Genomic DNA, 24791 nt, shown 5'->3' with positions numbered 1-24791 from the left:
TTACCAATGAGAGGTCGTAGTGTGAGGTGTATATGTGGTCAATTCGGGAGTACGAGTTGTGCGGGTGAGAGAAGAAGGTGAAGTCTCGTACGTCTGGGTGATGGGCCCTCCAGCAGTCGACCAGCCGGTGGTCACGGAGTAGGGATTTGATGCCCCGGAGTTGTTTGTTCGGGATATGAGAGGCGCCCGTTGAAGTGTCCCATGATGGTTCTAATGCGACATTAAAGTCCCCCCCAATATGAGAGTCCCTTCTTTGAACTCCTGGAGCTTGTGAAGAGTTTGTTTGAGGAAGCGATAGTGTTGTGTGTTGGGGGCGTATATGGTTGCGAACGTGTACTGACGGTCCACTATTTTCCCTTTGAGGAATAAGTACCTGCCCTCATCGTCCGATAAGCAGCCCCCCTCCTGGAACGGCACCCTCTTATGGAAAAGTATTGCTGTCCCCCTAGCCTTTCCCCCATGGTAGTCACTGTAGTATCCTTGCGTGTAGTGCTGGTTAGTAAATTTGGGTCTGGCCCCCTTCTTAAAGTGTGTTTTGTGCAACATGACTATTGAGGCCTTTTTTTATGGAAGTCTCTTAGTGCTCCTGATCTCTTCTCTGGTTTGTTTCCCCCCCCCCCCCCAGCTCCCCCCACCAGCTGGTTTGCTTATCTAGCGTGAGTGAACCTCGTCCCTTCAAGTTACCCGTCCTATCACTTTCTAGGTTCGGGGGTACCCTTATCCGGGGTCAAGATGAAGGCACTCGTGTCACATGGTCGCCGGATTCGTTTTAGTCAATCTGGGTGTGCCCTCACGGGTGGTCTCTTACTTGTCTGTGCCCCCCTGTCCCGTACCTATAGTGTGTAGGTGCTCTACGGGTGGTTCTGGGCTGTGTGACCCGGTTGCAACTGTCTCTCCCCCCCCCTCTTTTTTCCTTTACCGATGCTCCCACCCCGGGTGTGCCCCGCCGGCGCCACCCCCCGCCTGCTCCCCGAGGCTCGTCACAGGGCAGGCGGGCGGCGGCGGCTGGGCCCAGTAGGGGGGTTGGGCACCCCCCTGTTCCCCTAGACATTCTCTCATTCACCCCTTGAGTTATCATAAGAAGTTCATAATCAGTCCAGTAGGCAACAGGGCTCCGCAGGGCCGGGCTCCTGCGCCTTTGGTGCTCCCCCTGGTGCTTCTCTGCTATTGTGACTGGGTGTGTCTCCCATGGGAGGTATACTTGCGGTTCAGAGGGGTCAGTGCGGTGTGTCCATTGTCTCTGGTCCCGATATTCGGAGAGGGTAGTACATATCTAGTTCACGGGTGGTTTGAGGCGGGACCCCGGGATGGTAGGTAGGCGGTGCACGGTCTTTTACATGTTGGCGCCCGTAGGGCGCGTGGTCTGTTGTCTTGTTCTTCTTGGTCTGGCAGGCTGCTGCGTCTGGCGGTGTGCTTCGGGTGAAAACTCGTAGTAGGCCAACGGGTCTGGCCATGTCAGCTGTATGTGCGGTAGTTGTAGTTCCCGTACAATGTCTCTCACTTCGCTGTCGTTCTTCACTGTGAAGGAGCCAGTGCTTGTGGTAATTTGTATACCAGTGGGGAAGCTCCATCGATATCTGATCTAGTTGGTTTGTAGTATGCGTGTGAGAGGGCGCATGGCCCGGCGATACGCCAGTGTTGCTGGATATAAGTCCGGATATAGTTGTATTTCCGCGCCGTTGTGGAGGATTTGTTTTTTTATCCCTAGCGCTTTTCAGGATGTCTTCCTTCACTTGAAAGTGCAGTAAACAGCACACCACGTCCCTTGGAGGGGAGTCCGGCGGGCCTTTGGGTCTGAGGGCCCTGTGTGCCCTAACGAAGTCAATAGGCATCGTGTTCGGCCGCTGTAGGAGGGAATTGAAGATTTCCGAGAGGGAATCTCGTATTGGGGTGGTCTGGTCGAATTCCTCCGGCAGGCCCCGAATTCTGATATTCTGCCGCCTCCCCCTGTTGTCTAGGTCTTCCATATGGAGGGCCATTTGGCGCAATTGCACTTCTTGCCGCTGTATTACGTTTGCGGTGGCGTTTTGTGCCGATGTCACATGGTTACAGTCTGCCTCCAACTGCGCTAGCTTGTGTTGGATCCCCTGCATGTCCTCCCTTAAGGCATGGAGTTCCCCCGCTATGGACTTGTGGAGGGCGGCATTTGCCTCTTTAAGGTCTGCTTTCGTGGGTAGGTTGCTGAGTAGGGATGCCCAGTCTAGCTGGGATGGGGGTAGGTCAGGTGTCGATTGTACCTGCTCGTGGTGCCTGCCGCGTGGTGAGGCCGGGCGGGTCAGGCCCGAGGCCTCAGAGTCACTGGAGGTCTGGGAAGCGTGGTCCGCCTGTGTCAGGAGGAATTGTCGCATGCCCGATGCTTGAGACCCCCTCGGGGTGTTGGCGGTCGCTGCTGCCTGCTGTGGCTTGTTGTTTTTGCCCATGTTGTGCTGTATGGGGCTGGTGAGGCGGGTAATGGTACAGAGCCTGCAGGGAGCTCCTGGTTCACGCCGCCATTCCATCCGGTTCCAAGCCACGCCCCCAACTTGCCGAAAATTTATTTTATAAAGCCGGAAGATGATCCTTTTGCCATTTACTGACTGAAAGCATTGGAAGTGGTTATGGTGCTTGGAGTATCCCTTTAAAATATCTTACTTCGTTACCTCCATTTTACCAGTAGCTGCAGCTCTCTTTTAACTTCCTTTGGCCATCACTTCCATATTCCACCTGCTATTTTATTATTATATTCTTTAGATTGTAAGCTCATGGGTTATCTAGCGAAGCACTTTGTATGATAGAGTTTCAATGGTTAGATCTCAGCTCTCACCTCTTCACCTTTTGTACTGGTCTGTGTATATTGTACGTTCTCCCAAAATTGTACAGCACTGCGGAATATGTTGGTGCTTTATAAATGTCACTAATAAATAAATAATAAATAAACCCATTAAGCCCAACAGATGATATATATTTCTCCAGCTGGTATCCAGGCAATGCCTCTGCTCAGACTGCGTATTTGAACATTTTGACCGATTTAGGTAGTTCTGTGAAACCTACTGTACGTTACACAAATGCTTCTAAATTAACATTTGAGACCATGAAATATTTTGTGTAAAAGCATCACCAGCCTGGCAGCGAAGAGGTTAATTTCAAGGCGATGAATTATGGGCAGCGCATTGAATATATTGGTGCTATACGAATGAAATAACGGTATCAGCTATTTGTTCAGGAGAGATTAAAAACACAGAGTTCAGGGCTGACAATGTGAAATGCAGTGTGTGTATAGGAGCCAATGCAGCCCTGAGGTATGCATTTGTGAAACTGTGTCCCTGGATAAAGTCAGCATCTCCCACTATTTACAATGTTATTCATTAATAACATGAATTTAACTGCAACAAGCCCATTTGCGAGTCTGTGTAATACCTGTGAGGGATTAAACATGTTGGATAGTATTGTGGACACTGTCCCTTTAAACTCTTCTCTCCCTTCTCAGTAACCAAATGAGATCTTTGCAGAACAATGAGGGAATGATGGGTTCACCCATCTTCTGTTATAGGGGGAGCGGAGGGCGATCGGATACATGAAGCTATTATTTATTCTGCCAAGACCTGTCTGTAATGTACAGAGCCCCCCCATGAGAGGGGGGGCTGGGAGTGCCATTTCATGGAGGGCTGGTGGAAGCAGGAAGAGAGCAGTACTCCCCCTGTGCTGAGATGGTTTGCTCCATGTTCCCAGGGGCTGGATTTCATTCTGACCTGGAGCACGATCCAGGCAGCTGCATTAGGGGAGGGAAGGGGGACTGTGCCCACACAGGCGCTACACTGCTAGAGCTGTATCTGTGATCGCCCACCTGAGCTCTCCAGCACCCACTTCCAATGTCACAGCTTGGTGTCCTTCCCCTTTAAGGATAAGAAGGTCACGTGACACAGAGAAGGTGACAGATTAGGTGCTATTTAGCCGGTCCACTGCTGTATCCCACCTCTCTAATAAAAAGTCTGAAGATCCAGTTTTATGTAAAGCTACAAACACGTTGGGTCTCAGCAATATTTTTTTATTCAGATGATTTTTCGTTTCTGTAGGTGGCGTTTGGGTTTCTAGGGACCGGCTAGAGGCATTAGCCTGGTCTTGCATCCCTCCAATAAAGATTAAACAAACTATCCAGAGGTCCTCATCTCTTGGCGTGCTTTCGTTACTTGGAGTACATCCGTGCGCTGCCAAGGCTCTCGGAGGGGAACATGCACGAGCCGTTTTACCAGAAGACAGCTGGGCATTGTACGTCAGAGAGGATCTAGGAGAATCACTCTGTATATGTCATCGCTGTCACCTCGCTCCTCCATCTGCAACCTAGCAACCGCAGGAACACGCTCCTCTCACCAGCACCTCTATTATTCCATCGTTTGTGACGACGTTCGGATGCTCTGAGTTACCCGGTGGCTGGTAATATCCAAAGCTATCATGCAGAGCCCGTAGTGACATGAGTAGGCTTGCAGGCATCTTCCTGTTGAGTAGATCCATGCGGCTGAGTGCCTCTGGCTAAAATGGCCTGCTGCCTGAAGGATGAGCTCCTGTGCTCCATCTGTCTGAGCATCTACCAAGACCCCGTCAGTTTTGGCTGCGAGCACTACTTCTGCCGCAAGTGTATCACCGAGCACTGGAGCAGGCAGAAGTATGGGGGCCCCTTGGACTGTCCGGAGTGCCGGAGAACCTTTTTGGAACCCACTTTGTCGCCCAGTCTCAAGCTGTCCAACATTGTGGAGAGATACTCTGCCTTCCCATTAGATGCCATCCTCAGCGCCCAGAGGACCTCCTTCCCTTGCAAGGACCATGACAAGGTCAAGCTGTTCTGCCTGACCGACCGTGCAGTGGTCTGCTTCTTCTGTGACGAGCCTTCTCTTCACGAACAGCACCAGGTCACAAATGTGGACGAGGCCTTCGAAGAGCTGCAGGTGAGAATTCCTCGGGTGAAGTTTAGCAGAGAGGAATAAATGTATGTTAGTAACCAATTTCCATAGCGTGGGTACAATTTGTTATACAGATCTAACAAGGATCCATGTTTCAGTAATTTCCTGTGAAAGGTCTGTTTCCTTGACACCTACCTGTGGATTAATATAGATGGCTACAGGTCAGGGCCGAGAGACTATTATGAGACAATGGTCTACTTTTTGGGTATATTGCTTAACTGTTCAAACCTAGCAGTCAATGTACCCCGTTTAAATCAGGCGATTTGAAAAATGAATCCTGAGAAATGCCCATTTGTGTCCGTGTTTTGTTATTGTCTCCCCATCTTTGAAGTGTTGAAGGTGAATACCTTATCCATAGATATGATGCTCTGTATGATATTATCTATGTTTCTATAGTTCAGAGAAGTGCTACTAAATTGGTTCATGGATTGCAGGATAAAACTTACCAGGAAAGGTTAAAGGATCTTAACATGTATAGCTTGGAGGAAAGACGAGACGGGGGGGGATATGATAGAAACATTTAAATACATAAAGGGAATCAACACAGTAAAGGAGGAGACTATATTTGAAAGAAGAAAAACTACCACAACAAGAGGACGCAGTCTTAAATTAGAGGGACAAAGGTTTAAAAATAATATCAGGAAGTATTACTTTACTGAGAGGGTAGTGGATGCATGGAATAGCCTTCCAGCTGAAGTGGTAGAGGTTAACACAGTGAGGGAGTTTAAGCATTCGCTGGATAGGCATAAGACTATCCTAACTATAAGATAAGGCCAGGGACTAATGAAAGTATTTAGAAAACTGGGCAGACTAGATGGGCCGAATGGTTCTTATCTGCCGTCACATTCTATGTAGTCAAAATAAATTTCCTCCTTATCTGTCTGAAATCTCCTGCAGGCCATGATTTCATAATTGCAGGACCAGGATTTGCAGTAGATGTATCAGGCTCTAAACGGTTTATAATTAAAAGGGATCGATGTCCAAGTCCGTCCTTCGTTCACAAATTTCACCTTAAAAGTGACACTATGACAGCTTTACTCCTTCAAAGAGTGAACAGGTTTAATCACTACAGTGAGAACTGTCAGCAACTCAAAGTGAATTTTACGTTAAACCCTAAAGAATCGAACATGAAAAACCCTTCAAATCGTGTGCATTTAGTTTGGCTATTTTGACCTTAAATTTGAAAATCACTTTAAATGAACGTTAAATTCCTGACAATTCACAGTTTATTATTTATAAGGCGCCAACAAATTCCGCAGCGCTGTACAATGGCCAGATGAACCCTGTCGGGGGTTATTCACTGAAGTGAGAATTGAAAGCGAATGTCAAAAGCCAATTTGGAAAAAGTCTGCTGAGCTTGCAGTTCAGATACATTGCCCAAAAGTTTGAAACACACTTTGAATTCCCTTTGTACTCTTCCATTAGTTAAAGACTCTGTATGAGCGAGACAAGACATTTACAGATCACAGCCCAGGGACCAAGGAGAAATAACAATTCATGTTTTTTTAGTAAAAGACCGAAAAACCCGTCACCTCTGTGGATTCCATTCGTTCAGAAAAAACAAAAAGTGATTTATCCCGAGGTCAGAGAGAGGCCTCTCGCTAATCAACTTTTAATTCCACAGAAATGTGGCTGGGTCACGAAGCTGTAATGAGAGGTCACTAGGTGAAAATTCTTTGAGTAGGCAATTATAGGAAAATAGGAGGACTTGTGTATTAGTACGTAGCGGCGCAGTCCCCTGTGTGATGACCATACACCCATTATTACTGGGTTATTGAACGCAGTATATAGTAACACTGAGTACCTCTGATTTACACAGTTCACGTCTCCTGGTTGTGTTGTGACTCAGTTCCACATTCAGAAAGAGCCACGAGTCCATGTCGCCAGGTCGGTATTATGGTAAATTTGCGTTCACCGTACTGACCTGGTTTGGTGTTACTGATAAATGTCGTACTCACTTTACACGGTGCTCGGTGTGCAGTGTAATAACTAGAAATATGTTCTAATTAATATATGTTATTGTTGTATATATTGTGTAATATTTTAACCTGTTGGTGTGCCCTACTGACATTAGCTCACTGTCATTAACAAATCACCACTCGGTACTCACTACCGATTCAGATTCATGAGTACATGGCTGGATTCATGGCTAAAGAGAAATCGCCCAATGAGCTCCGGCCAGCCTTAAACAGAAATGGTCACTGCTCTGGGAATTACATTATTGAGTAAAACATAGAAAATCACCTATAATCCGTGTAAACTGTTTTCATCAGATAAAGCTCCATTTTGAAAAAAAATTGTATTAAATATTTAACAATTAACATCAAATCCAGTTTAGTCCTGGCACGGCCTGGCACACATTGCAATGGAGAAGTGAAAACCAAAACATTGCATAGGCAGTCCTCACTTACTTCTTACGATTCAGTCGTAAAATAAATTGGTCGGTAAGTGAGATGCGCTAGTGAGCAAGCGCAAGAGAGCAGGTCTGTGTTTGGGGGAATTCCCCCGAACATAGACCAGTTCACTGGCGCAGGGAATCCCGCGATCTATGTTCAGGGAAACTTCCCTCTCAGGCCCAGAATAGTGATAAATACAGCCATATAATTATAGGTGTTTAGTCAAATAATATTAATGATAAGAACCAGCAATTCCCCTTTAATGCTGACATGGGAGATGTACCACAGCTGGGGGTCAGACAATATGGCCATGCATGCGCTCGTGGTTCCAATATTAATCCTGATATGTGGCCCACTCTCATCATTGAGAGCTTGGGGGTAATTCTACACAGCAATCAGCAGGGGGAGGAATCTGCCAGCAAGTCGCTTTCCCAGCAGACTCCAGATAACTCTGCCTGATTAACTTTTCGAAATATCAAAATGTCCGATTTCTGGATTTCTCATATTTCAGAACACACGTCATCTACCCCAAATCCCTAAATCTTCCTCATTTCTAAGACCTAAAGCTGCAAAGTGATACGTCACATTAAGCTTATGAATTTAGTGGTATTATCTTTAAGCTTCTATCTGCCTTGAGTCACGGAGGATTCGTGCATAAACTGTGAGATTTATTTGGTAAAATTCATTAAACTACAAATTGTAGCAAATTCAAGTTGCATTAGCAGTACCATAACCACTACATGTCAATATAGTGGTTATGGTCTCTATGGGCCAATTTTGAGTCAAGCTATTTTTAAATGGTCCACAGGTCTGCCTCCCTCACTGGAATTGCCAATACAGAAGTTTCACTTCCCTTTAATATCCTTAATAGTTTAAACCTCTTCATTGGCTTGCTTGCTCTGCTAATGAAAGTCTTCAAAATGTGATTTATACAGCAATAGACAGATTCCAAGTCCCACTTTTATAAATACACATAATCATGCTGAGATAAATAAATGATCGCAGTAAGGTTTGAATGCAGAATTCTCATACTATAGAGAGCTATATCTGGTGTACACATTATGTGCTTTATTAGTTAAACGTTAACCAGTTAAACAGCAGAAGGTATAGAGGGACTATGAACCGGGTACGGCCTGTCCAAGTTATGTGCTTACAGGTCACTTCTGCAGAAAACACCACTAGTTCTTCTACTGGCCATTTGTTTAAAGGGACACTCCACTGCCCAAATAAACAATTACTGTGTAGTAGATGTACCACAAATGAAAACATCCATGCATTTAATTCTACTTTTTTTTTTTTTATTGGGGGGTATAATCTAAAAACAACTTGCAAAAGATGCAGATTTCTTGTCTGCAGCCTTTGCAAGCCCTCCCCTTCTTTCCCAGCCCAGACTTTCTGAGGCTGTCCAATCACAGCCTTCCCACTGCAGCTCAATGAGAAGGCTCCACTCCACTGAGCTAAACAAACCAGGAAGTAACTGGTTGTCTGCTTGAAATCCATTGGGTGTAACCAGGGTAGAGGAACACTATAGCGTTTTGGAATACAAATATGTATCCTAACATTATACTGCCCTAGTCACAGTTTATGTGGCCGAGCTCCCACTGCAAGGGTTAAAACGGAGAGTTTAATTACCATTTCTCCCACGCAGCGCTGGGCCCTGGCTTGCTGCACATCATCGATGATCTCAGTGCTTTCCATAGGAGTGGTTGAGTTTAGGTTCATAGTTAAACAGGGGCGGACATGGCACCCAGATCTCTTCATTGAGAAAGTAGTGTGGGTGCCTATAGTGTTTCTTAAATTAAAATTTCTAAAAAGCACACTCTCTTCACACACAAAGCACGTCAGCAAGATAAACTGCTTTAGGGGTCCGGAGTGCCCCCAACGCCGCTATAGTCACAGCTCTGTTATTTTCAATTACATTTCACAGTTCAATTTTCAGATCATTGTTTGTGAATACACTCCGGGAAGGTAGAACGTGTGAATTACACAAGGACTGTTAATTATTATTATTATTATTATTGGTAATTATATAGCGCCAGCATATTCCGTAGCGTTTTACAATATTATGTTAATCCATTTCATTTAGTTTTTGTTATAATATAAGGTCGGCAGGTATAGAAGGATGCTCAGTGCTGGATTATACACACTGTATACAGACCCGTTCTGTACAGAATCAGAACCTGTATAACAGCTCACAGCTCCATTCAGGAATTAGACCTTGATCCTTGAACTGATCCTTCTGCTACATTGTTATTTGCGGCTCTTTCCAGAACCCTCGCAGCATCGTTAGTATTAACGCGACAGAACGCTGCTAATGGTCGCCAGCATCCATTGTGATCAGGAAGGAAATGGCTGTTTCTCGGTGATTCACTCTGGACTTTCTCTAAATCTCCTGTCACCCACACTGTGGCCTCTCTGAGCTGACACATATCCTCTACTTGGACTCTGAGTTTATGAGTGAAAACCCATACCTCCCAAGTGTCCCTATTTAAGTGGATCAGTCCCTATTTTCCACCCAAATCCCTCTATCCCTCTTTTCTATCCTAATGTCCCTCTTTTCTAGGAGCTCCATATTGTTGGTGTGTCTGAGTGCATAACAGAGCTCCACAGCAATAATACTCCCAGTAATGTGTCTGAGTGTATAACAGAGCTCCGCAGTAATAATACTCCCAGTAATGTGTCTGAGTGTATAACAGAGCTCCACAGCAATAATACTCCCAGTAATGTGTCTGAGTATAACTGAGCTCCGCAGTAATAATACTCCCAGTAATGTGTCTGAGTGTATAACAGAGCTCCACAGCAATAATACTCCTAGTAATGTGTCTGAATGTATAACAGAGCTCCGCAGGAATAATACTCCCAGTAATGTGTCTGAGTGTGTAACAGAGCTCCACAGCAATAATACTCCTAGTAATGTGTCTGAATGTATAACAGAGCTCCGCAGGAATAATACTCCCAGTAATGTGTCTGAGTGTATTACAGAGCTCCACAGCAATAATACTCCCAGTAATGTGTCTGAGTGTATAACAGAGCTCCACAGCAATAATACTCCCAGTAATGTGTCTGAGTGTATAATAGAGTTCCACAGCAATAATGCTCCCAGTAATGTGCCTGAGTGTATAACGGAGCTCCACAGCAATAATACTCCCAGTAATGTGTCTGAGTGTATAACAGAGCTCCACAGTAATAATACTCCCAGTAATGTGACTGAATGTATAACAGAGCTCCACAGCAATAATACTCCCAGTAATGTGTCTGAGTGTATAACAGAGCTCAACAGCAATAAAACTCCCAGTAATGTGTCTGAGTGTATAACAGAGCTCCACGGCAATAATACCCCCAGTAATGTGTCTGAGTGTATAACAGAGCTCCACAGCAATAATACTCCCAGTAATGTGTCTGAGTGTATAACAGAGCTCCACAGCAATAATACTCCCAGTAATGTGTCTGAGTGTATAACAGAGCTCCACAGTAATAATACTCCCAGTAATGTGACTGAATGTATAACAGAGCTCCACAGCAATAATACTCCCAGTAATGTGTCTGAGTGTATAACAGAGCTCCACAGCAATAATACTCCCAGTAATGTGTCTGAGTGTATAACAGAGCTCCACAGCAATAATACTCCCAGTAATGTGTCTGAGTGTATAACAGAGCTCCACAGTAATAATACTCCCAGTAATGTGTCTGAGTGTATGACAGAGCTCCACAGCAATAATACTCCCAGTAATTTGTCTGAGTGTATAACAGAGCTCCACAGTAATAATACTCCCAGTAATGTGTCTGAGTGTATAACAGAGCTCCACAGTAATAATACTCCTAGTAATGTGTCTGAGTGTATAACAGAGCTCCACAGCAATAATACTCCCAGTAATGTGTCTGAGTGTATAGCAGAGCTCCACAGTAATAATACTCCCAGTAATGTGACTGAATGTATAACAGAGCTCCACAGCAATAATACTCCCAGTAATGTGTCTGAGTGTATAACAGAGCTCAACAGCAATAAAACTCCCAGTAATGTGTCTGAGTGTATAACAGAGCTCCACGGCAATAATACCCCCAGTAATGTGTCTGAGTGTATAACAGAGCTCCACAGCAATAATACTCCCAGTAATGTGTCTGAGTGTATAACAGAGCTCCACAGCAATAATACTCCCAGTAATGTGTCTGAGTGTATAACAGAGCTCCACAGTAATAATACTCCCAGTAATGTGACTGAATGTATAACAGAGCTCCACAGCAATAATACTCCCAGTAATGTGTCTGAGTGTATAACAGAGCTCCACAGCAATAATACTCCCAGTAATGTGTCTGAGTGTATAACAGAGCTCCACAGCAATAATACTCCCAGTAATGTGTCTGAGTGTATAACAGAGCTCCACAGTAATAATACTCCCAGTAATGTGTCTGAGTGTATGACAGAGCTCCACAGCAATAATACTCCCAGTAATTTGTCTGAGTGTATAACAGAGCTCCACAGTAATAATACTCCCAGTAATGTGTCTGAGTGTATAACAGAGCTCCACAGTAATAATACTCCTAGTAATGTGTCTGAGTGTATAACAGAGCTCCACAGCAATAATACTCCCAGTAATGTGTCTGAGTGTATAGCAGAGCTCCACAGTAATAATACTCCCAGTAATGTGTCTGAGTGTATAACAGAGCTCTGCAGGAATAACACTCCCAGTAATGTGTCTGAGTGTATAACAGAGCTCCACAGTAATAATACTCCCAGTAATGTGTCTTTACACTACAATAAATGTTCTTAGAAATCAGTCTTTTTAAATAAGACACATTGTTTCTCTAAGTTACATTTTAGTTCTATAAATTGCTATAAGTAAGTCACCTAAAATGTCTGAACAGCCCCGGCACTGGTCACACCCCCACTCACACTCAGAACAGCCCTACACTGACCACACCCTAAAATTAATGTCCCTCTTTGTCCATGTGAAATGTTGGGAGTTATGGAAACGGGATACAACTGGACCTGTCTAGAAAGAATGGGACTAGAGTTGGAGGATTTTCCCAAATTAAATATTTTAGCTTCAGTACTGTAATATGGAAAAAAAAGTAAATAGCACTCACCTTTCCCCTGCCCCCCGGCCTCCGGACCCCCAGCGGCGATGTCTCCATCGGGGATCTATGCGAATTGTGCAAAGATCCCAGGCGATGACATGGACGCCGTTAAATAGAGACTAAGCCCACAAAGCTCACTCAAAGAAAGAAAGAGTGTTTGAGAAAAGATGGTATAAAGCAGCATTCTAAATTATTCACTAAAGTGGGAATTGGCAGCATTTCAAAGAACATTTTACATTTTAATCTTAAACAGAAAAAAATGGAAACGTTTGCAGAATTTTCCCGATTGGAAAGATTTCAGTCCAAAATGTTTAATACGCTGTGAGTTCCCGACTTTAGTGCAGGCTTTAGTAAATGGAGCTGTTTGTCACCGTATTACCAAGCTTGCTCCCAGCTGCCAGTCTGTTTATACCGTGGCTGTGTGCAGTGATATTAGCGAGCGAACACATACACACGTGTATCACTGACAGGACAGAAACACGTCTGAGCTCCCACGGGAGCTCTGTGAATGTCACTTGTAGACAGATTTACTTTGCACATCCAGCACCTTACTGTAACAATATAACACTGCTTCCAACACCGATGTCTGAACGCAGTAATTAGCAGATAATTTAAAGAGTCGTTAATACATTCAGATTAATGTTCTGGCCTCACGGCTGACTGCACTAATCACAGGATTAAAGGAAAATTCTATTCATATTTATAACATGTGCCGCGTTTCCTGACACAAGCACCATCGAAATCTCCTCATGCACAAAAACAATCCGACAATGATAAGATCGGCCATCTTGCTTTGGTGGCAGACTGCAGTTGTAATAAAAGATGGCTTCTTATTCCTGTTTACTATGTTAATCCAACATTTTGTATCAATGTTACCACAAGCAGGAGCCTTCACTAAAATGGGGAGTGTGGAGAATTGAAAAGAAACATTTTAAAGCCCAAACCGACAAGTAGCAAAAACAGCCAGAGAAGGCGGATTTTATTAAATGCAACTATTTTTGACTAAAAACGAATTTCTTCCTTTTAATGCATAATCTGCCTTTTCGTTGGCTGTATGGGGTTTAAGGTACCGGACAGCAGAGATTGAAGGGGGGTGGAGGGGTTTATTCAATTTTACTCCCCAGCTGCTGGCTTAAATTCCAGAGATGACTGGTGAAGTTTTAAGATGGTGTCATGGTGGGGCACCAGAATCCTCTCCCCCAATTTTAATTCTCCCTATACAGTACCAATTTTTCCCATATTTTTTGTCTTACCATCCTCCCCTCCAGAAAAAAAATCTTTGTGTTTCTAAACTACTGCAAATAAATATTTTCCCCATGTAAAAGCTGGTGGGGTGCTGCCACAAGGCCCCTACGGATGGGCCACAAGCCTACCTCTCTACTTAATTCCATACACATGAACAGTGACTTGAATTAATGCAAGAACACGAAATGCGTGTCCTACTGAGATTCGCCATATTGATAGGGAAGCGTCTTAATTTATCCCCAAATTTGCGCATTTAATACAGATGAAATCTTTATAAAATGCTCATAAAGACGGTATTTCAGTGAAATTCAAACACGAATGCCGTCAAAAGACATCATAAATTTTTTTAGAAATTACTCCTGTTTAATACATTTTCCTATGCTAGACAAAAAGGTGGAGCTAACGCCGTCAAGTTTTGTCAATTCTCCCAGCCATCACTCGAGACCGCTGTGGGGGAGAAATGCTTTGTCTATGGAGGGAGGCTACAGCGGACATGCATGTTCCTGCACAGACATTTGTTGCGTACTCTAGCGCATACACAAGAGTCCAGTACTGACATGAGCTCCCGACACATGAACAGGAAGTGAAGAAATAAGATGGGACGGCATCAGGTAAATATATCTTACCTGCATTGTACCTGCAGGCCAGCAAGCGGCGATGTCATCATGGAGGGAGGGGGTCTTTGCACAATCTGCAAAGACCCCAGAGGGGGACAGAGACGCTTTAAAACATTTGTTTATTCGGGATTTGTGGAGAACTGACAAGTCAGTTGCACATTTTCAGGACAAAATATAAATGGGAGAAAAAAAACATAATTTTTCCAAGAAAAAATGATGACGTAAATAAATACAAAATGTTACAAGGTTTGTAAAATAAAAACATGATTAAAAAAAAAAAAAATTTTAACTGAAAGGGCTGTGTGTTACTTTTTAAAACTGACTGAAACCTGTTGTTTCTGTTTTACTAGTGAATTAATCCGATGACACAGAATTGTCACAGTTTCCCCCGGACTAAAATTAAATGAGTTTCTCTCTTCTGTTTCTACAGCGGGAATTAAAGGAACAGCTACAGGCGTTGCAGGAGAGCGAACGCGGACACACCGAAGCCCTTCAGCTCCTGAAACGCCAACTGGCTGAAACCAAAGTAAGAATCCTTCCATTGCTGGTTAACGCGTGAAATTACGATGGCGAATAATAAATCGTACTAGATCCGCCATGTTTTCCAGCACGTATGTAGCGTCTACATGATAGTGTGCAGAATTCATTATTAAAAATTGCAAGTCCCTTGCGTATGTTCGTGTGTTTGTGTGTGTGTATATATATATAATGATCACGAAGGATAGCTCTAACTAGTCTTTTCAACCTAATTCAAATATTTATTGTGAATACAGTCACATTACATCAACGTTTCAGTCTAAGAAGACTTTCATCAGGATAAAATCACATTACCAGGGTATTGAGTATTGAAGGGTGTTTTTGCACCCTTCAATACCCAAGATGCAAAAATCACATTACCAGTTCCAACCAATTAGCCCAAAATACCTGGACCTTGGATTGTGTATATATGTATTTTATTGATTACAATTGAGAGCATTTTCTGTTTATATCTAATTAGTCGTCAGCAAAAAGCCTTCGTGCCACCATTGGGGAAGCCTTCGAACGGCTCCACCGGCTGCTGAGGGAGAGGCAGAAAGCCATGTTGGAGGAGCTAGAGTCTGACACGGCGCGGACGCTGACGGACATCGAGCAGAAGGTTCAGCAGTACAGTCAGCAGCTGCGCAAGGTGCAGGAGGGCGTACAGATCCTACAGGAACGGCTGGCGGAGGCAGACAAGCACACATTCCTGAGCGGAGTCTCTTCTCTATCAGAGAGGTACAAGGATCAGGGGACGAAAAAGTAGGGTTTGGTCATTTTTACCCTTCATTTAAACCCATAAACACCAAATGTTATAATTGCTGTCATCCATATTCCAAAATAACGTATGCCAGTATGGAATGCAATCTGAGTTATCCTGCACAGCTACACATGGCACGATGGTCCTTAACTGAGTGGGTCATTCTGTTTTAGAATAAGATGTTTAATTAAACTACAGTTATTATGATTGTAAAAAAAAAAGAACAGAGCAGAAATAAATAAAATGCTTGGGACGCGATACTAAGAAAGCCTCCTAAAGTGGGATGAATAGCACAAAAAGAAATAATAGGAGGAATTCTGATCATCAAAACAAATTGTTAATAAATGAAACAAAAAATGATTATGGTATATAATGGTAGTATAAGGTATGAGTGGAAAGATATCTGATTCGCGTAAGAAATGACTGAAGAAAAATTGGATAAAACTTAGCTTTTAATGAGTACTAGTATAAAAAGTGGGATAAGCACAGTATAAACGTACCCACCAATAGCAGAACACACACAAACATAAATAAATGATAATCCACAAAAGGAGGATCTACTCGATGTAGAAAAAGCCTACCTACGTTGTTCTAAATAAAGGAAATATAGAGTAGGAAGGGTAGATCTACTAAATAGGGTAAAGTGATTTATCCTACCAACCTCCAAATACTAGAATAGACTAATAGACGCTGAATAAACTGACATTAAACTGCAGTGACAGGTAACACTGAACAGTTTGACAAGTGACGGTCGGGAATAATATGTTATATGCTGTTACAAGTAGTGAGTAATGAGGTAGCTGTGCTTGGAACAGTATATAGAGCACAAAACTCGCCGCTATCGTGGTTAAATCACCTACAGGAACGGCTGTTAGATATACCCTAATGTGCCTTCGAGGGCACCCCTTTAAAAAGGCTGTCCCTAAGTCCGTTGCTGCTAAATCTTATCACCCAGCCAACCAATATCCTACAGTACAGTTAGCTATCTAAATAGGAGTGTGTGGAACACAACCACAAACTTTGAGGTGGCTAAGTAGGCAAATGAGTAGCAGAGGTGGATTGCGTCTATGCCCCCGACACGCGTTTCACCTTTCGGCTCAGTGTTTCATTTATTAACAATTTGTTTTGATACTCAGAATTCCTCCTATTTTCTTTTTCTTTTTGTGGTACAGTTATTATGATAACAGACCATCAGAGGTTCTTGAGAGTTTAAGCAATGAGGTCAAAGACAAAATACCTTACAGGTAAATGACCGAACAGAACCGGTTGAAATTTATAAAAACGTACTTCAATATTAGAAGCCAACCCTTGGGGACTAAAGGGAGAAACAAAGATTTAGGACCACACATTGGAAAGCTGTGTATCTCAGGAAACAGTGTTATCTGCCCAACACAGCAAGGGAATCTAGCAGGCCACAGCTAAAAAGAAATCACTCGCCCACTATCCATCGGCTAGTATAAATTCAGCCCTGGCCAGTAGGAATTCACCTTTGGTGTCTAGTCCATGCCTCCATGCTTGCTCTGTGCAATTTATCGAAAGCCAAAAGAAAATTCTAATGAGTGTGCATTATTATTTAAATCATTAATGCTCAATTGGCCGGCAATTTTGAACATTTGTGTTTCCAGACAGAATGAAAAAAAAACGTGGTACTTATGAGGGATCCATTACAACGTGCACTCTTTAACTATGGGGAATAGATGAACCTTTACTATGGGGTACTTCCAGTAAATTTTCTTCGTTTCCAGGTTAAAAGGGAAAATCCATGAAACGAACCTGACGTATGAGGATTTCCCGACTTCGAAATACACGGGTCCCCTGCAGTATACCATCTGGAGATCTCTGTTCCAAGACATTCACCCAGGTAACATCGCTGCCATTCCTGACGTTATATGCGTCTATAGGGGACAGCGTGTTTTTTCCAGACTATCTAGACGAAGGTTTATGTTATTTTTTGTTCTCTGTAGTTCTGTAACAAACAGCAAAATAAAGAGTTAAAGGAAAGGAGCCTGCATCTGATATTCCAGGAAATATTTAGAAAGCAAGATGAAAGCAGCGTACGTCTTGTGTTGTTGAGTATGGCGTAACTCTGCTCCAATGTGACAGAATGTTCCAGACACTCCAGACCCCTAAAGTACTTTAGCTCACTGAAAAGCTTTATGTATGAAGAATATGTCCTCTTTATTTTATTTTGTAAAAATTGCAGATTTCTGTAGAAATGTTATATTAACATTAAAATGATTACACCCCCTTGGCTGTCAATCAGACAACAGATTATGTTACTTCCTGGTTTGGTTAGTTCAGTGCAGATAAACACAAGAGGCAGCAATTACCCAAAGCACCTGCCTTGCAAAGACTTCTCATTGAGCTGCATTAGGAAGTCTGTCATTGGACAGCGACGGAAAGTCTGGGCGGGGTTAGAAGGGGAGGGATTGCAAAAGCTGCAGACAAGAAAAATGCTGATTTTGTAAAGTGGTTTATCTATAACTCCAATGAAAAAATGCAGAATTAAAATTATGAAGTTTCCACTTGGGGTATATTTACTAAACAGTGATTTTTATTTATTTTGTATTTGGGCAGTGGAGCATCCCTTTAATTTAATCATCAATTTGAGTATTAAACTAGTTTTTCAGAGGGGTAAGGATATGACTTTTCTTTTTATTTATGGTGTTAAAATATATTCCACCATCAGATAAAATGTCATGTTGTAAATATGTATTTTACTGTCTATATTAGTGGTCTGTATTTTGCTTGTTTAGAGGAGATATTCATTATTAATGTTTAATGCTTTAATTGACCATTTTAATGTAGTATGAAGGTACGGTAATAAGATAATAGGGATCGACCGATTATCGGTTTTACCGATATAATCGGCCGATATTCGGTATTTTTGGCAATATCGGTATCGGCCAATAGAGATACCGTTATTGCCGATAATACCTCCTAGGACCGCCAGGCTCATTACAAGCCCGGCGGTCCTGAGGGGGGCAGGTAGCAAGCGTTTACTCACCTCCCAGCAGCCAGCGTTTACTCACCTCCCAGCATCTCGCGAGACCCGCGGCCGTCAGAGCGTTGCCATGGGTTACCATGGCAACGCTCCGCGCGGCACACTGGCCACGAGAGTTACACTGGGGAGCTGCAGGAGCTGCTGGGAGGTGAGTAAACGCTTGCTACCCGCCCCCAACTCAGCCAATGCCACTGGACCACCAGGGACTGCTATATCCCCCCTCCCTGGCCAGGCAACAAGCAGGGAGGGGGGGGGGGGACAACAAAAATTCTATAATAATAATTATTAAATATATAAAAACAAATATAATTTAATATTTAATAAAAAATGCCCCCTTACACACACACTCAATTATTATACACTACACAAACACACTGTGTATATAATGCAGTTTATATAATGCAGTGTGTGTATAATAATGCAGTGTGTGTTTGTATAGTGTGTGTGTATATAATGCAGTGTGTGTTTGTATAGTGGGTGTGTATATAATGCAGTGTGTGTTTGTATAGTGTGTGTGTATATAATGCAGTGTGTGTTTGTATAGTGTGTGTGTGTAGATAATGCAGTGTGTGTTTGTATAGTGTGTGTGTAGATAATGCAGTGTGTGTTTGTATAGTGTGTGTGTATATAATGCAGTGTGTGTTTGTATAGTGTGTGTGTGTTCGTATATAATGCACACTACACAAACACACTGCATTATATACACACACTATACAAACACACACTATACAAACACACACTGTATTATATATACACACACTATACAAACACTGCATTATATACACACTATATAAACACACTACACAAACACTGCATTATATACACAGTGTGTTTGTGTAGTGGTTTATATAATTCAGTGTGTGTTTGTGTAGTGTGTTTATATAATGCACACTACACAAACACACTGCATTATATACACACACTATACAAACACACACACTCTGCATTATATAAACACACTACATTCACTATACACACACTACACAAATACACACACACTCTGCATTCCTTATATGCACACACTACACAAACACACACACACACACTTTGCATTTAGTATATACAGCATTCACTTTACACACACACTGCATTCACTTTATGCACACTACAAACACTCTGCTTTCATTATATACACACTAGACAAATACACACTGCATCCACTACACACACTAGACAAATACACACTGCATCCACAACACTGACACTACACAAAAACACACTGCATCCACTACACACACTAGACAAATACACACTGCATCCACTACACACACTAGACAAATACACACTGCATCCACTACACACACTAGACAAATACACACTGCATCCACTACACAAACACACACTGCATCCACAACACTGACACTACACAAACACACTGCATCCACTACACACTCACTACACAAACACACACTGCATCCACTACACACTCACTACACAAACACACACTGCATCCACTACACACTCACTACACAAACACACACTGCATCCACTACACACTCACTACACAAACACACACTGCATCCACTATACACTCACTACACAAACACACACTGCATCCACTACACACACTACACAAACACACACAGCTCTCCTGTCTAAACACACTGCATCCACTACACGTGGCATTTATATTTTGTGCATTTACCTTTAGAAATTGTTTTTATTTTCCAAAATGGTAAATGTACAGAATATCGGCAAATTATATCGGCTATCGGCCTGAACATTTACAGAATATCGGTATCGGTATCGGCTCTAAAAAATCAATATCGGTCGATCTCTATAAGATAATGCCCTGAATTTGCAAATTTGCGATACTAGATATAGAATTGTTGGTGTGCTTTCACAAGTTCATTTATTCATGAAAAAAAAAACCAATTAATTAATTCATATGAAACTATGAGCGCTGATACTGGTTACCTAGAAATAGAACTATGAGCGCTGATACTGGTTACTTAGAAATGGAACTATGAGCGCTGATACTGGTTACCTAGAAATGGAACTATGAGCGCTGATACTGGTTACTTAGAAATGGAACTATGAGCGCTGATACTGGTTACTTAGAAATAGAACTATGAGCGCTGATACTGGTTACTTAGAAATGGAACTATGAGCGCTGATACTGGTTACCTAGAAATAGAACTATGAGCGCTGATACTGGTTACCTAGAAATGGAACTATGAGCGCTGATACTGGTTACTTAGAAATGGAACTATGAGCGCTGATACTGGTTACCTAGAAATGGAACTATGAGCGCTGATACTGGTTACTTAGAAATGGAACTATGAGCGCTGATACTGGTTACATAGAAATGGAACTATGAGCGCTGATACTGGTTACCTAGAAATGGAACTATGAGCGCTGATACTGGTTACATAGAAATGGAACTATGAGCGCTGATACTGGTTACCTAGAAATGGAACTATGAGCGCTGATACTGGTTACTTAGAAATGGAACTATGAGCGCTGATACTGGTTACCTAGAAATGGAACTATGAGCGCTGATACTGGTTACTTAGAAATGGAACTATGAGCGCTGATACTGGTTACCTAGAAATGGAACTATGAGCGCTGATACTGGTTACTTAGAAATGGAACTATGAGCGCTGATACTGGTTACTTAGAAATGGAACTATGAGCGCTGATACTGGTTACCTAGAAATGGAACTATGAGCGTAGATACTGGTTACCTAGAAATGGAACTATGAGCGCTGATACTGGTTACCTAGAAATGGAACTATGAGCGCTGATACTGGTTACTTAGAAATGGAACTATGAGCGCTGATACTGGTTACATAGAAATGGAACTATGAGCGCTGATACTGGTTACCTAGAAATGGAACTATGAGCGCTGATACTGGTTACTTAGAAATGGAACTATGAGCGCTGATACTGGTTACCTAGAAATGGAACTATGAGCGCTGATACTGGTTACTTAGAAATGGAACTATGAGCGCTGATACTGGTTACCTAGAAATGGAACTATGAGCGCTGATACTGGTTACTTAGAAATGGAACTATGAGCGCTGATACTGGTTACTTAGAAATGGAACTATGAGCGTAGATACTGGTTACTTAGAAATGGAACTATGAGCGCTGATACTGGTTACCTAGAAATGGAACTATGAGCGCTGATACTGGTTACTTAGAAATGGAACTATGAGCGCTGATACTGGTTACTTAGAAATGGAACTATGAGTGCTGATACTGGTTACTTAGAAATGGAACTATGAGCGCTGATACTGGTTACTTAGAAATGGAACTATGAGCGCTGATACTGGTTACCTAGAAATGGAACTATGAGCGCTGATACTGGTTACTTAGAAATAGAACTATGAGCGCTGATACTGGTTACCTAGAAATGGAACTATGAGCGTAGATACTGGTTACCTAGAAATGGAACTATGAGCGCTGATACTGGTTACTTAGAAATGGAACTATGAGCGCTGATACTGGTTACCTAGAAATGGAACTATGAGCGCTGATACTGGTTACTTAGAAATGGAACTATGAGCGCTGATACTGGTTACCTAGAAATGGAACTATGAGCGCTGATACTGGTTACTTAGAAATGGAACTATGAGCGCTGATACTGGTTACCTAGAAATGGAACTATGAGCGCTGATACTGGTTACCTAGAAATGGAACTATGAGCGCTGATACTGGTTACTTAGAAATGGAACTATGAGCGCTGATACTGGTTACTTAGAAATGGAACTATGAGCGCTGATACTGGTTACTTAGAAATGGAACTATGAGCGCTGATACTGGTTACCTAGAAATGGAACTATGAGCGCTGATACTGGTTACTTAGAAATGGAACTATGAGCGCTGATACTGGTTACTTAGAAATGGAACTATGAGCGCTGATACTGGTTACCTAGAAATGGAACTATGAGCGCTGATACTGGTTACCTAGAAATGGAACTATGAGCGCTGATACTGGTTACCTAGAAATGGAACTATGAGCGCTGATACTGGTTACTTAGAAATGGAACTATGAGCGCTGATACTGGTTACTTAGAAATGGAACTATGAGCGCTGATACTGGTTACTTAGAAATGGAACTATGAGCGCTGATACTGGTTACTTAGAAATGGAACTATGAGCGCTGATACTGGTTACCTAGAAATGGAACTATGAGCGCTGATACTGGTTACCTAGAAATGGAACTATGAGCGCTGATACTGGTTACCTAGAAATGGAACTATGAGCGCTGATACTGGTTACTTAGAAATGGAACTATGAGCGCTGATACTGGTTACCTAGAAATGGAACTATGAGCGCTGATACTGGTTACCTAGAAATGGAACTATGAGCGCTGATACTGGTTACTTAGAAATGGAACTATGAGCGCTGATACTGGTTACTTAGAAATGGAACTATGAGCGCTGATACTGGTTACTTAGAAATGGAACTATGAGCGCTGATACTGGTTACTTAGAAATGGAACTATGAGCGTAGATACTGGTTACCTAGAAATGGAACTATGAGCGCTGATACTGGTTACCTAGAAATGGAACTATGAGCGCTGATACTGGTTACCTAGAAATGGAACTATGAGCGCTGATACTGGTTACTTAGAAATGGAACTATGAGCGCTGATACTGGTTACCTAGAAATGGAACTATGAGCGCTGATACTGGTTACTTAGAAGGTGCTTGCATGGTACTGCCTCTGATGTCACATGGAGCATGTATATCCTACACTAACTAACTGTAAATGTTAACCCCTTCAAAAAATAAACAAAGCAACAGAATGTTCATTTATAACCTTTGTAAGGTCTATAGCGTGATATACTTTATAAAGTGTTATTTCCATCTAACCTGTGCTGTCACTACAAGCGTAATGTAAGTAGGTATTATTCATTACACCCTTTCAGTGCCACAAGGAGATGCTGTGGCATTCACAAACTAACAGTGGTCTGGGTGCCAGGTCCCTCAGGTTTTAACCCTGCAGCTGTAAACTTTGCTATGTTTACATTGCAGGGTTAATCCAGCCTCTAGTGGCTGTCTTCCTGACAGCCGCTAGAGGCGCTTCCTGACGCTCAATGTGAAAATCGTATTGAGCACGCAGCACGTCCCTAGGAAAGCATTGAGAAATGCTTTCCTATGGGCGGCTCTGGCCGCGCATGCGCATTCGGCTCCACTCGGGAGCTGACGCCGGAAGGGGGAGAAGTCACCAGCGCCGAGGGAGCCCGGCTCTGGATAAAGGTAAGTGGTTAAAGGGGTTTTAACCCCTTCAGCCCAGCGGGAGGGGGACCTAAGGATTATACAGTGTCAGGAAAACGAGTTTGTTTTCCAGACACTATAGTGGTCCTTTAACATATGGCAGGTGAACAGCTAAATAAAACCTTGGTGCACTGCTTGGCAAGGTAGCCATCCTGCAAAACTAAATGAGTGAGGGGTGGGGGGTTCTTTAACCAGGAGAGATCTGTGCATTGGCTTCTCTTTGCCCTGCAGGAGATCAAGGGTTACCATACTGGGTACGGGGTTATGGATCCCCCTGTCCTTTCCTATAATGGCAAAGTGGACAGGAGGACTCCAGACTCCCAGACCTATTTACTTCCCACTTTGAGATAGCAGGATTCCCTCCCAGGAGGGTCATCTCAGCTATTCATCCTTCCAATGTCAATAAAATAAGAATCATTAACCAAGGCAGGGACAACTGTCCAAGTTCTGAACCTACAATATGTTTGTTCAACTATAACTTACCTCATGTTAATTGCACCTACACTTATTACATATCATTTTGTTCAGGAGAAATAGGGCTTTCATTTCAAATCAAACATTTATATATGAAACATAATTTAATATGAATAAAGTCTAACAAAGTGTGAGAAATGTTATTTTCCTAGTTGATCTGCACTGAAACTGTTAAAAAAAAATAAAAACATTTTTTTCAACAGTTTGGGACACCGTAACAGTAATCTTTCTGCCTATCAGAACAAAGTGAGGAAAGAGATCGGCAGAATACAATGTCACAGCCTGTAATACAAATCATTGGCTGTGACATTATTTTGTCAGTGATTGTGGTGACAACCAATTGCAGTCCCTCCCCCCCTATCAGATCCGGCTACGTGAATATTACATGGGTAGCTAAAGATGTTAGGACATCGTTACATCCTAACATCGTTGAAGCCAATGTAATGACACGTGCTAACGGCGTAAACAGGTTTAGCTGGGAAATAACAACATCTAGACCAGGGATGTCGAACATGCGGCCCCCCAGATGTTGCTGAACTAC

At 42.7% G+C, this 24791-nt stretch overlaps 1 protein-coding gene across 1 annotated transcript in view; it reads left to right on the top strand.

Moving 5' to 3' along the window:
* The first annotated feature begins 3739 nt into the window (after positions 1 to 3739).
* TRIM62 (tripartite motif containing 62) overlaps positions 3740 to 24791 on the top strand; it is a 28381-nt gene continuing 7329 nt past the window's right edge. Inside the window, exons 1-4 of the mRNA XM_063436563.1 lie at positions 3740 to 4919; positions 14699 to 14794; positions 15266 to 15522; positions 17290 to 17405. Coding sequence (XP_063292633.1) covers positions 4512 to 4919; positions 14699 to 14794; positions 15266 to 15522; positions 17290 to 17405 — 877 coding nt within the window. The 5' untranslated portion in view covers positions 3740 to 4511. The remainder of the gene's footprint in view (positions 4920 to 14698; positions 14795 to 15265; positions 15523 to 17289; positions 17406 to 24791) is intronic.

This window comes from Pelobates fuscus, chromosome 11 (genome assembly GCF_036172605.1).
Source record: "Pelobates fuscus isolate aPelFus1 chromosome 11, aPelFus1.pri, whole genome shotgun sequence".
NCBI classification, from domain to species: domain Eukaryota; kingdom Metazoa; phylum Chordata; class Amphibia; order Anura; family Pelobatidae; genus Pelobates; species Pelobates fuscus.
The sequence above is the reverse complement of the archived record's forward strand: the minus strand, read 5'-3'. Positions and strand labels throughout refer to the sequence as shown.